The sequence below is a fragment of the Toxotes jaculatrix genome, chromosome 21 (genome assembly GCF_017976425.1).
Source record: "Toxotes jaculatrix isolate fToxJac2 chromosome 21, fToxJac2.pri, whole genome shotgun sequence".
NCBI lineage: Eukaryota > Metazoa > Chordata > Actinopteri > Toxotidae > Toxotes > Toxotes jaculatrix.
This window is the reverse complement of record NC_054414.1, coordinates 15,153,548-15,165,714: the sequence shown is the minus strand read 5'-3', so window position 1 is coordinate 15,165,714 and position 12,167 is coordinate 15,153,548. Positions and strand designations below refer to the sequence as shown.

Sequence of the window (12,167 nt, the reverse complement as noted above, 5' to 3'; positions counted from 1 at the left end):
AACTTTCAATTTTAAACTGAAATTCAAACTTCAAAATTAAAATGATGTCGACATATGAACATGAATTGTGAGATAGAACCTGACAGGCAGACACATTACTAAATGAAATAACAAAAAGTTAATTTTAAAAGCCTTTTGAAGTTAATAATGAGATTCTAGAGTCAAGGATTTATTCATAGGTTAAAGACATAAGGCAGTATAATTAATAATTAGGAAATTAAGTATCTCTTTATTTTTTATTTTGAAGGGTTTTTAATGCATCATTTAAATGCTAATGTAATGTATCTGTATATATTTATATCAATCATTAAATTACACACAAAAAAGCAATAGAATTATTACCTGGGAAATGTAATTATTTCTTCATTATTATTTTTTTCTGTGCATAATTTATATCCAAGTTTAGTTAATCGGTTTATATTTGCATTTTTAAACATGTATGTCTCGAAAATTAAAAATAAACCCGTTTGGTCAATTGGTATCATTTTACGTGACTGGACCACTAGAGGGCATTGTTTGGCTGCAGACGATCAAACCACAAAGCTGTGAACTCAAAGTACTCGAGGACGCTGCAGAGCTTCACACACAGACGGCTTTGTTACACTGCTGCAAGGATTTACCTGGACTCTTGTCTTCCATCCCGTATTGTTCTGTCTGGAGAAGATCTGCATGTTGCAAGCGGCATCTGCACCTCAGCACACCTTTCAACATTTAGCAAAAGAAGAGATCAAAAATCAATAATCAATTTTGAGAGCCATTATAGTAGAGAAGTGACTAAGCCCCTAAACACGAAGTCAGTCTTTCTCAGAAAAACATTCTCCCTTTTAGCAGATATTGATGTAACCCTGTAACAACTGTTGGCTGAGATCAATCTTGTGTGTTTTGTTTATTTTTTTCATGTAATAGTTTGATGTCAGTGTTTTATTACAGAGATCCTTTATGAAGGCATGCTAGGAAAGAATGCCACCAGCAATGAAGACAGAATAAAACATTTTAGTGTTGTTCTGTTAAAACCAGCCTCCATGCTGATGTTTAATTGATGTAATGGTGCGGCTGTAACTGTGTGCTCTGCTGTCACTATCAGTTGTTTGACAGCAAATTTATAGTGCTTGTTTTGAGGTATGGCTTCAAGTATGTTGTTGTTCACAGCTGAAAAGACCATAACAGAGCAGAGATCACAATAAAACCTGCATCAGTAGCATCACCTGGTGGTTAAAGAGTACAAATGCACCCACACATTCAGTGTTGGCATGTAGGAGGCAGTGTATCCATATCAATGAGATGGACTCCCTCTCGCAGCTGCAGCCTTGAAACCCTGGCTTGCTTCTGGGTGTGTGTGTGTGTATGTGTCTTATCTAGCTGTCGTATCCCTCCTCCTGTAATAAGCAGAAAGAGCAGCTGTGTAGTCTCCCCTCCCACAACCACCCGCCCACCCTGGCACACAAAGCAGAGGTTGGTAGGGTCACTTTGTCCTTGAAAGCTTTGGATGCTCTGAAGGACAGCATTTCTAGATAAAGACAGCTCAATTTAACGTGTGCATGTGTGAGTTTTTCCTTTTGTTTCCACTATTCATACACTCACATTCACCACACAAACTCCTCTCAAGCAGAGAAAATATAATAAACAAGTTTATAAAACGATGTGAAAAAAGATCCCAAAGATACATTTTGTGCAAAACTCATGGATATAAAAGGGTGACAGTTAATAGTACTGTCATTTGCAAACAATAAAACATTATTACATTACAACGATGATTACATGTCCCTCTTTTTAACAGACAGAGAAACTGAAGGGTAGAAGGGGATGTGGAGGCATGGAGAGCTACAGCAGATGGAATGTATGAGGAGATTATTAATCAGCAGGTCCCCGTGGTGTGCTTCTGAATGAATATCATTCAATCATAATGTTGAATGTTAAATGAATGTTGATTTCTTGATGTGCATATGCTGATATCCCAAGTGTCAAAACCTTTGCTAAATAGTTTCAAAGCTTGTTTCATTATCTTGAGACTCCAGATGGATGGTGTTTGTTACTGAAGGCTGTGCATCAAAAGTGAAGTCCATTTACTTTAATACTTTCTCTTGTGATCTAAATTGCTATGATGCAGTAAACTCCACCCCTCTGGCACTCCAATCAAGTTAAAACAAACACAAGGAATTATCTGGGACAGTAATTTGACCTAGATTTGGTCAAAGTATCTGCAGTTGTTTTGTAGCTGTCTGTGCTTGGATTGCTATTGTGCGTAAAGAAGAGTTTACCCACAGGTTCACATGGTTTAGGAAAGTCACTGACAGATGTTGAGTCCATAGAGTCAGTGGCTGATGTTGGGGCTTCATTTTCAGGATTTAGCAGTGATCTCCACAACATGTGAGAGAGAACAAGGGGGACCTGCTGACAATCCAGAAAAAAGTTTGTGGATTTCTGAAAGACAGCCAGCAGTCTTGTTTCACATCTAGACTCAACGCATTGGCCAAGGAGTCAGCATCACGTGGCTGCTCTTTGGAGAGGTCCACGCCGGCTGCTGACAGGACGAACTCTCTGTCCGGTAAATCTGCGCCCGGGTCTTAAACAGGCCAAACCGAGCTGCAAGAAGAAAGAAGTCCCGTCTGAAGGTGCGGGTGAAGAAGGCGTACAGGAAGGGGTTGGAGCATGAGTTGATCGGGTAGAAGAGGACCAGCAGGAACTTGGATTCTGAGACGGTGATGAGAGGGTGCTTTAGGGCGGCTGAGATGGCAAAGAAGGAGATGGGTGCCATGCAGAGGAAGTCAGTGAAGATGAGCACAGCCATACGTTGGGCCACCCGGGTGTCGGCGTGGGCCGGCGCTGACGAGGGGTTGCGGACGGTCAGGTAGATGCTGAGGTAACAGCCACACACACAGAAGAAGGCCAGGATGTTGAGGAGGAGGAGAGACACAACATAGACCTGAGACACCAGAGACTCCACGTCCATGGGCAGGCAGATACTCACCTGCACCATAAACAAGTACAAGACATGGGATCAGGGGCCTTGAATGTAATTAGTTTCCACAACATAACCCGGGATAAAAGCCTCACTGAAGGTTTATGGACCAGTAGATTATATAAACAGAGGCCTACTCTATTAAATAAAGGCCAATATGCAATAAAAATGAGAAAACAAGCACAAAACCTGTCCTTGAGTAACACCCTGAAAAATCAGTTTCTACCAATCCGACTTTAGCAATACTACATATTTCAAAAAACTGAAACTTTCAGTTAGATAACATTCTTTGGAAATACAGGCTAGATAGGTGCAGTTGTAGCTCTATTTATGGAACTCCATTTCAGAAATGCATTATATTTGGGATCTTCACAGATTCTTTGTGAATTTTGAAGGAAATTGTGAGGACTATTTTTTCCTTTTCTGGTGTGGACCAAATAGTTAATTGATTAATTCAGAAATAAATGGCAGATTGATTGCCAATGTAGAAAACTGTTATTTGCAGCCCTATATCTGTTGAACATCATCTCAGGCACACAGAACATTACATTATTTGTTGTTTTGCAAATAGCATGTATATTTATGTATATTGAAAAGCATATTCTAAGTCATTTTAGAGAGAATGAGTTCATGCATCATTTTACAATCCCAATTACATGGACCTGAGAAGCACAAAGGTGTTGAATGGAGAATGTGAGGTCTATGCAGCTACCTTGCTGTAGCTGCTGACCCCCACCGTGGGCAGCAAAGCAGCCAGAGATGAGAAGATCCAACCTGCTGTCATGACGATGCATGCGTGTCTCAGGCGGAGCTTACGGTCGAGCCGCAGAGCATGTGTGATGGTGTGCCAGCGTTCCAGGGTGATCGCTGTTAATGTGAACACTGACAACTCACTGGCAAACACCTGCAAAACACACACACATATTTTTCTATTCAACCTGTAAATATATAGGTGTTATCACTGATATAGGGCTATGACATGTATGCCAAAGACTGTGTGTACACATGAATGTGTACACACCGTGAAGAAGCCTGCAGCACTGCAGCCCAGGCCCATCTGCCAGTCTATGGCATGGTTGTAGTATCGGCCTCGAGTGAGAATGTCTACGGTTGCTATGACTGCCAGGTAGATGCCCATGCAGAGGTCAGCAAAGGCCAAGTGGCACATGAGGAAACGAGGAACAGTCAGTTTGGAGCGGCTGCCTGACAACACGAGCGGAAACAGAAAGGTGAGAAAAACGACAAAGTAGCATAACATGGAAATATGCCAGCAGAGTGCAATTACCTCAAATACAAAAGAAAGCACAGTAATATACTAAGTGTGTTTAGTTATACTTAGTTACTTTACACCTCTGAAAGCTGTACCTGCATCTGACCTGAGCAGGTAGATCTAAGGTACATATTTTACTGAGAGGACTAAAATATAATATGTAAACTCCACACAGAAATGTCGAATTCTACCTTAGAGATGATTTTCATGTTCAGTACCTAAGAGTACAAGGAGCACTACTGCATTCCCCAGCAGTGCGAGGATAGAGATGATCCAGATGAGGACCCGCAAGGGGACGGAGGACATGATGTCCTCACAGGGGTTAAAATCATCTGGCATTGGGCTGCAGGTGATGGAGGTGGAGTTGGAGCAGTAGTCTCTGTAGAAATGAAGATTATCCGGAGCCTTGGGGTGGGAGCACAGGGAGTTCCATCTTGATCTAATACATGCCAACATGCACAAAGTACATGTTAACAAAAGCTAGGAGGTTTTTTCATTTTTCTTTTTTTAAACACATTCTTCCATTAGTCAGTGGTATAGATATAATGTTGCTAACTCTAGAAACACATTTACTGTACAGACATGAGAGTGGTATCACTCCACTCAGCAAGAAAGAAACTGAACGTTTCCCAAAATGTTCAAAAACCTGTGTTCTGTGTTTAGAAACCTCTTGACCACGTGTACCTGTTCCTGTGAATGTTCTGGAAGGCGCAGCAGTGTGACGGGTATGTCAGGTTTGCCTGGTGCAGTTTGGCGAAGAGCTGCAGAGGAGGAAGTTCTTTCAGGTGGAAGACAGACTCTGCGATCAGCCTCTGGAGCCCACTGGGGATGGAGTTCGGCAGGGAGCTGAGGGCTGTGTGAGAGATGTCTCTGCAGGAACAAACACAAACAAGTGAGGATTCAGCAGAGGAGTAAGCGAAGCTGTGGTTTGAGTTTCAGAATCCAGGCCATTTTCTTCTTTGATATACTTTATATAATAGGGATTTGATATATGATCAGTTCATAAAAGCTGCTGGTTTATCTCCGGGGAGTCCAGGTTGACTCTTTGTGTAGCATCTTTTAACCCGTCCTTTTTTTTAAGTATAAATCTGCCAGAAACCCAGTATACATCACCATTCATACACACAGATACATGCTGAATTACTTCATTCCAAGTCGTTTCTATATGTGCCTGTAAATCACTGAAAATGTTTCTAATTTAAAGTTTTAAGAAAGATTTTCAGTTAGTTTTAGGGTCAGACATAAATAAGATACTGTTTAAAACCCCCACATCAACATATTCAACTGGTTTTCTCAGCCTCCACATAATGTATAAATAAAGTTATATTACTGCAAGTAAAACATGCTCATTGCATTCACTGGATTAAAGAAGGACTCCAGAGGGTTTAAGAAGTGATAAATAAATATTAATGCCAGCAAAAATTTTAGTTAGTTTACTTAGTTTTTCTAAGATAAAAACCTTGAAACTCAAATTTCCTGGAGGGAAAATCCATGGAAGGAGCTACAGTTTGATTGCCAAGCGATTGCTGGGATGTGGAGTAAAAAAAAAAAAAAACACCATCACAGCACCGACAGCCCAAAAGAAAAACATATTTTTTTCTGATTGCTACTTCAATGGAAGTAGGTGTCTCCTTGTTTGGGGAATAAACAGGTCTCTCCGGTTAAAATTAATCTGCTCTCAGTTTATTTTTACCTTGAATCTGGCATGTTTCTAAGCTTTTTTTTTTTTTTTAGTCTCTCCACACATGTCACCTTGTTTCTTGTTTTCTCCTACATTCTGAGTTCAATAAGTGATGATAATGAGGGTGAATCATGTCGGCATGAGTTACTGTTGGATGTCATGCTTACAGTACCACCAACTCACTGGAACCCACAAAGGCATTGGGACTGACGTTAGTAAGCTGCTGGTTGCCTCTTAGGAACCTAAAAGAGAGGGACAAATAGGGAGAGAAATTAAACATGTGAGCTGACTTTTTCTTTTTTTTTTTTGGAAATCTTCTGTTTGTAATTGTGTCTCTCCCTGTGACTCACAATCTGCGCATCTTTGTGCCGTTGAAGGCGTCACTTGCCACCTCCTTGATGCCATTTCTGGTGAGCCGTCTGTCATCAGAAAAAGAAGCCAAATTGCAGTCATGTGGCTCCAACACAGAACATTTCCAACAGTAAACTTATTTGAACTATCACAGCTAATTTTAGTGTGTGCAGCTCTTTTGTTCTCAGTGACTAAAGCTGCATGAATACACAGGATTTTAGTCAAACACACTAAATAAATTGTATTTATTATGTAAGATTTCTTTTTCTCTATCTTCCTTTTCTGCTTTTCAAGAGTCTGGAGTAGAAGTAAAAAATAAGACGTAAACACCAAGGACATCAAAATTGTTAATGTCAAATTAAAGAAGTGACATGTAGCATTAAGTGGAGTGTTAGAAATGTGCAGAAAAAGGAGACGTAGGAAAATTTCAGAGCTCAGTAAAGAGGGCAGAGAGCATTTCAGGGAACATTCATCACTGCGTATGTAATGCCCACTCAGAGCTGAGTGAGGGTGGTGTGTTTCTAAAAAAATGATGAATCCCTTACATCTCCTCAATAGTTTGAGTGCAGAGGCCTCTGAAGGCATTGGAGGGGACTCTCAGTATGTGACTGTTCTCCTGTAGGTCACTAAGCAATACAGAGATCAAAAACACACATTAGAAAAAGCAAATACCAAGAAGTGAATAGAAGGAGGGTGCTTTCAAAGAGAAAAACAACATATAATATATATGTCTGTATATATACACATTCACTTAAGGTGCAAAATATTAGACATAAATGCGACAACGCCAACCAAATCCAGATCCTTTAGAAGCTGGTAGATGTCAGATGGGAGACAGTTTGAAGATGGATTTTTTATAGGCTGAAGAGCAGGAACAGATGGTTTGCATCCCTAATATTCTGTTTTGTAAGGACTACTCAGTGCGTAGGTTTTAACTGCAGTTTTATATGTTCAGCGGTGTGATTCCTTCAGGGTATATTTAATTCTGTGTGCTTGCAATAGCCTATACATTCAGGTGCCTGTGGGAATAGTGGTGCGTGGGTGTGTGTCTGAACATTTGTAGCTCATTTGTATATTGTGCTGAGACTCACAACAGAAAGTTGTGGGCCGCGGAATGGATCTTGGTGAAGTCTGGAAAAACTCTCAGCCCGGTGTTGGAGATGGTCCTGTGATGTGCAGATGAAACGGCAATTGTTACTACATTCACACACCGACCTCTGAACAACAGACACTTTGTGCAGTGAGTTACGGCGATAAGATCGGACAATGTACCATTCGCTGTAATAACTGAGGCAAAAAATTTAACACGTGAAGAGATTCCAAAACAATTCAGAGAGAAGCTTCAAGTGCCAGAGAGATAAATTAGACATTTAAAGAGCTCCCTGTTCCAGACAACTGTCTGAAAAAAACAAGTTCAGCCTCATGCAGCCTTACTGCCAGTAAAAAAAAATGTTTTTTTGGAAAGCAGGGTTTTTGGCTATTAAACAACCTGAAAACCTTTTTTAGTACTCTAAGGGTATGTAGTAGGTGTTTTCTTGAATGGCTTCATTTCAGGTTTTTAAAGATAATCCTCTTGTATTTAACGTCCAAGATGCAATGACTTTTAACTTTTTTTTTCTTCTTTTTTTTCAAGGAAAGTTTTTTGGGAGTGCATTTTGAGCATTTAATCAAATAAAATCAAAAAACATTTCAGATGTAATTCAATGTTTTTGTGCCCATTAAGAAATGTAATTACTTTTCACCATAAACCACTTTATAATAACAGTAGTAATAGTAATCATAACAATAACAGAATAATGTAAGTGAGAGATTTTTGCATTGTACTGTCCCTTATAAACAGCTGCCTTGACACTGTTTAAAAAGATATAAACAATAAAATTTAGTAATTTTAACAAACATATTAAAATGTTTGAAATGGTAAAACTCATACTGTAGGAAAAAAACATTATTGGGATGAAGAGTGACACTTGATTTCTCTTCCAAAGGACCCAAGCTAATTAAAAAATGATGTCTGTGGTCATGTGGGGGCCCGTCAGAAGTAGGCCTGTCACCCATGACCCATTTTGGACTCACAATCAGTTTGAAAAGCACAAGTTGAAGAAGTACATGTTCCTCTTTACTGTGCTCTTAGCACTCTGAGTACTCACAGATACTGTAGTTTCATGATGTTCCCGAATGCATCTGGATGGATGTAGCTCAGGTGTTTTGACTTTGTTATGGTTCTGAAGGAAACACAAACAGTCATGTACCCATTCATTCAAGTGACTGGTCTTACAGTTGCAGGGTTTCGCCGCTGCACATTATCCTGTCAGTGATACTTACATCTCAGTGAGCTCAGGGAGATTGGAGAAAGCAAAAGCTCCAATTGTCTCCAAAGCAACGTTTTCAGAGATGAAGCTGAGGGAAACACAGCAACATGACACATCTTAAAAACCATGCAGCCATCAGGTCTTCATTCACACACACTCCTTCTTTGACATATTTTGTCTCCACCTCACTGCCAAGCCTGCTCCTCAACTGTTTGGGTGATGAGCTTTCTCAGAATGTGCAGCTCTTCTTGTTCCAAAACAGAGACTACAACACACAAGCACGCTGGATAAAATACGTCACATGCAAAAGTTTTTATACTCACATGTCAGTGAGCCGAGGGAGGTTGGCAAAGGCAGATGCACCAATACTCTGCAGCATTTCGTTCTCTGTTATGGTGCTAAGGTTGTAGGTAGTGGAGAGAACATGAATGCAGGGTTGGGTGAAGAGAGGAGAAAAGTAAAGGATATAAATGGTGATACAGTTGTCAGTTTCACTGAAGCTTTAGTCGCAAACAAAACAGGAGACGTGTGTCATCTTATTGATCTTGCATCAGTACTTTTGAAAAGATCACAGCAGCTTTCACATCACAAGGCTAACGTGCAAGAAGGTCAAAGACGGGAATATGGAGAAAAAAAGGCGCTGAACATGTCAACGCAAGTATTAAAAAATAAAGCCAAGCTTTTTGGGTCACCAGACATAAGGGAATATTCAAAGCTCACAACAAATCAAACAGTGCACACCCGTGCCTTTTCATGCAAATACACATGGGAAATGCAGCTCCCAAGGTACAAATATATAGGAAACTACACAAACACAACAAATCACTAAAACTGAGAAGTTGTGCTTTCTTGTCTTCCATTAATTTCAAAAATTTAAAGGCATGACACTAAACGTGTAAAGAGAAATCTGCCGGTGAGACCTGGCCATAGATACCAAACACCCCTTCCTCATTCCCATCTGTCTGGATGATCCATATCTTGATTGTTTTGACCTCCTTGGTTCATTATGTTCCACATCAAAGAATAAACATTAGTGAGAGACACACACACACTTACAGTTTCCTGAGGTGCTGCAGGCTGGTGAGGGCGCCCTGGGAAATCTCTCTGATCTGCGTCTGCTTAACTTCCCTGTTGATGCAGAAACAACCACTCACATCAGCTCTCAGCAATGCACTGATCACAGGGAAGTAATCACTGAAGTCACCGTTGTTGTGTTGTTGTGTGTCAGGGATGTGGGTGCTTTGATCATTTCCCACATTTTCAGCTTTGTATTTTCACTGATTAATGAAGGACGTCAACAAGGCCATGACCCTTTGCTCACTCATGTTGGGGATTTTCTTTTCATGCAAGAAGCAAACTGTTTTGAGAACAGAATGTCTACACAAGACCCCAAACTTATTTTGCATCTGGTTGTTGTAGTTTGCATCTGAAATGGCCAGCCATTGCTGCATACTTGTAAATATCCCCACTGTTCCTGAGCCTTGACCTTCGAGCACAGCAGAACAAATGAGAACACACACATCGCCGCCTGGGAGTTCACATGTCTTTTGGGAATAGTCGCTACTCCTGTTACAAAGTTTGTCCTACTCTGTGTGCGTGTATGTGTGTCAGCTGCATTTGTTTGTATGTTTTTGTGAGTAAGATTATGTATATCTGCACCCTGGTCTTGTATATGTCTAGGTGCATGTTTGTGCAAAAGCTTCGGGCGATCCTAATCTTAACACTGACCCCTACTGTCAAACCCCCGCCTCCTTCTGGCCTTGAGATTCCTTCAAAATATTTCAACGGCCAAAACAACAGATCAGTGTTTACTCCAAGTGGCAGTCATCCTCATTTCCCTCATTCAGCTCTGTGTCACAAACACCTAAACCACCTGCACCACCTTCGATCAACATCACTTTGTAGCTTTTAAAAGAAGAAACAACATTACATTTCTCTTAAAAGAGCTGGGATAGCTGTTTCCTCGTTTCTAGTCTTTGTCCTAAAACAAGTTAGCCAGCTGCTGGTGGCAGTTTCATATTTACGGTGTAAAAAAAACCCCAACAACTCCACACAGCGTCTTTAACATGTAGCTCCTTGGTAGCCATGAACTGTGGAAAGCTGTGGTGACACAGGGAGTGTCTGAGTTCCCTGAGTGTTTGTTTAATAAGCCAACTTTGGCAAGTTCAGTGCAAAATCCAGCCAAAAGGAGATGAGCAAGGATTAGAGATGAAAGTCTAAATGACAATGCAAGCTCACAAGATGGGATTCTGAATTGTAAACATTGCATACCCCCTGAATCTGTCTTGGCGTACTGTGGTGACGACAGATAATATTTTGGGACATTATCTCTGTAATATTGACGTATTTCACTTTTTGTAGTTGAGTAGAGAGACACCACACTGATTTTACACGGAAAAGGAGAAGCAGTCAGACTGTAAAAAACGCTGTATGATGGATTCTGTGGCTTTAAAGCATGTGGGTATTTACCAGGCATGGAGGGTCCAACAAAAGATCCTATTACGTTGCATTATGGGAAATATAGGATATGGTGTTTTTTGAGCTTATGGCCCATACAAGGGGCTGAAAAAATCACAATATCTTGGCAGTTTTTGTTTCAGTTTCAACTGTTCTTTTTTGCATCTGTTGCTTACAAGTCCCATAACTTTATGGAAGTAAACTTCTAAATTGCTGGAGTCAACCTTTAATGCCCCCAATGGTCCTGGACATGAAAAAATAAAACAAAATAAAAAAACGAGTAATACAGAAAAAGAGAAAACCACAGCAGGTCGCAGGACAAATCAGCCTAAAAAAGAGTAGAAGAACTGGCGTTGTGTTGCCGTTATGAAGAATGGTACGCAGAGCTCCATTAAAGCTCATCCTGTTCTGTTTCCATACAGATGCCAAACAGGAGCAAAAACAAGAGTTTATCACTGACTGTAACACCACAAAATAATTTGACTTGATCACTGCTGGAGACAATGTGCATGCATTAACTTGAGTGTTGTGTGTACTCACAGGAACTGGGTGTTGCTGGAAATGTTAGAGGGAACCTCTGTGACCCCGAATCTCAGCTGGTAGCAGGAGCGCAGGGTTCGTTTGGCCAAGCTGGTCTCAACTCCAGGTTTAATGTCCATCTCAGAGTCTGGTGCTGAGGCTGTTGTCGTGTTTGTCACCACTATCATTAACATTATCAGACTCATCATCATCGTCATCATCTTTGCGGTCTGAGTCCAGATTGTTGTGTGTTAGGTTTTCACTTTTCAGATCTCCTTGTTTTTCTTCTCACTCTGAGTTGGTCTCTGTTTTGATGTCTCTCTTTTTTTTCCCACGAGGTGTTTACACGCATGCAGGCCTTCCATCAAAGCCCACACTCCCCATTTGATATGAAAGTTTGTCCGTCTATCCACTCCACTCGTGGTTCACCGCCAAGTCGAAGAGAGAAGTGTGAGATGCTTTGGTGCTTTCTGCCATGCAGTGGTGAGTGGTGGGGGCGTGTGAAAAGCTTTGTGTGTGTATGAGGATGTAGGAGGTCTCTGGTGGGCTGTGTGTGTCTGTGTGTGTGTGTCTGTGTGTGTAAAAATCACCACAGCAGGATGTTGTGATAAAGATTTTTTT

At 40.8% G+C, this 12,167-nt stretch overlaps 1 protein-coding gene across 1 annotated transcript; it reads right to left on the bottom strand.

The window, feature by feature from the left end:
* Positions 1-2,458: 2,458 nt before the first annotated feature.
* fshr (follicle stimulating hormone receptor) lies at positions 2,459-11,767 on the bottom strand. The gene is made up of 14 exons (XM_041066965.1): positions 11,568-11,767; positions 9,627-9,698; positions 8,894-8,968; positions 8,584-8,658; positions 8,409-8,483; positions 7,353-7,427; positions 6,807-6,887; positions 6,261-6,329; positions 6,078-6,152; positions 4,914-5,099; positions 4,448-4,668; positions 3,981-4,162; positions 3,672-3,863; positions 2,459-2,968 (listed from the first exon to the last, which is right to left on the bottom strand). Exons 1-14 carry the CDS (start codon positions 11,765-11,767, stop codon positions 2,459-2,461), a joined length of 2,088 nt encoding a protein of 695 aa, XP_040922899.1.
* Between the last annotated feature and the right edge of the window lie 400 nt (positions 11,768-12,167).

Coding starts and splice junctions, on each gene's coding strand:
- fshr (XM_041066965.1), bottom strand. CDS start 11,767: ATGATGACGATGATGATGAGTCTGATAATGTTAATGATAGTGGTGACA. Junction 9,699..11,567: donor TCCAGCAACACCCAGTTCCT/GTGAGTACACAC, acceptor CTGCATCAACAG/GGAAGTTAAGCAGACGCAGA. Junction 6,888..7,352: donor GCGGCCCACAACTTTCTGTT/GTGAGTCTCAGC, acceptor TGTATTGCTTAG/TGACCTACAGGAGAACAGTC.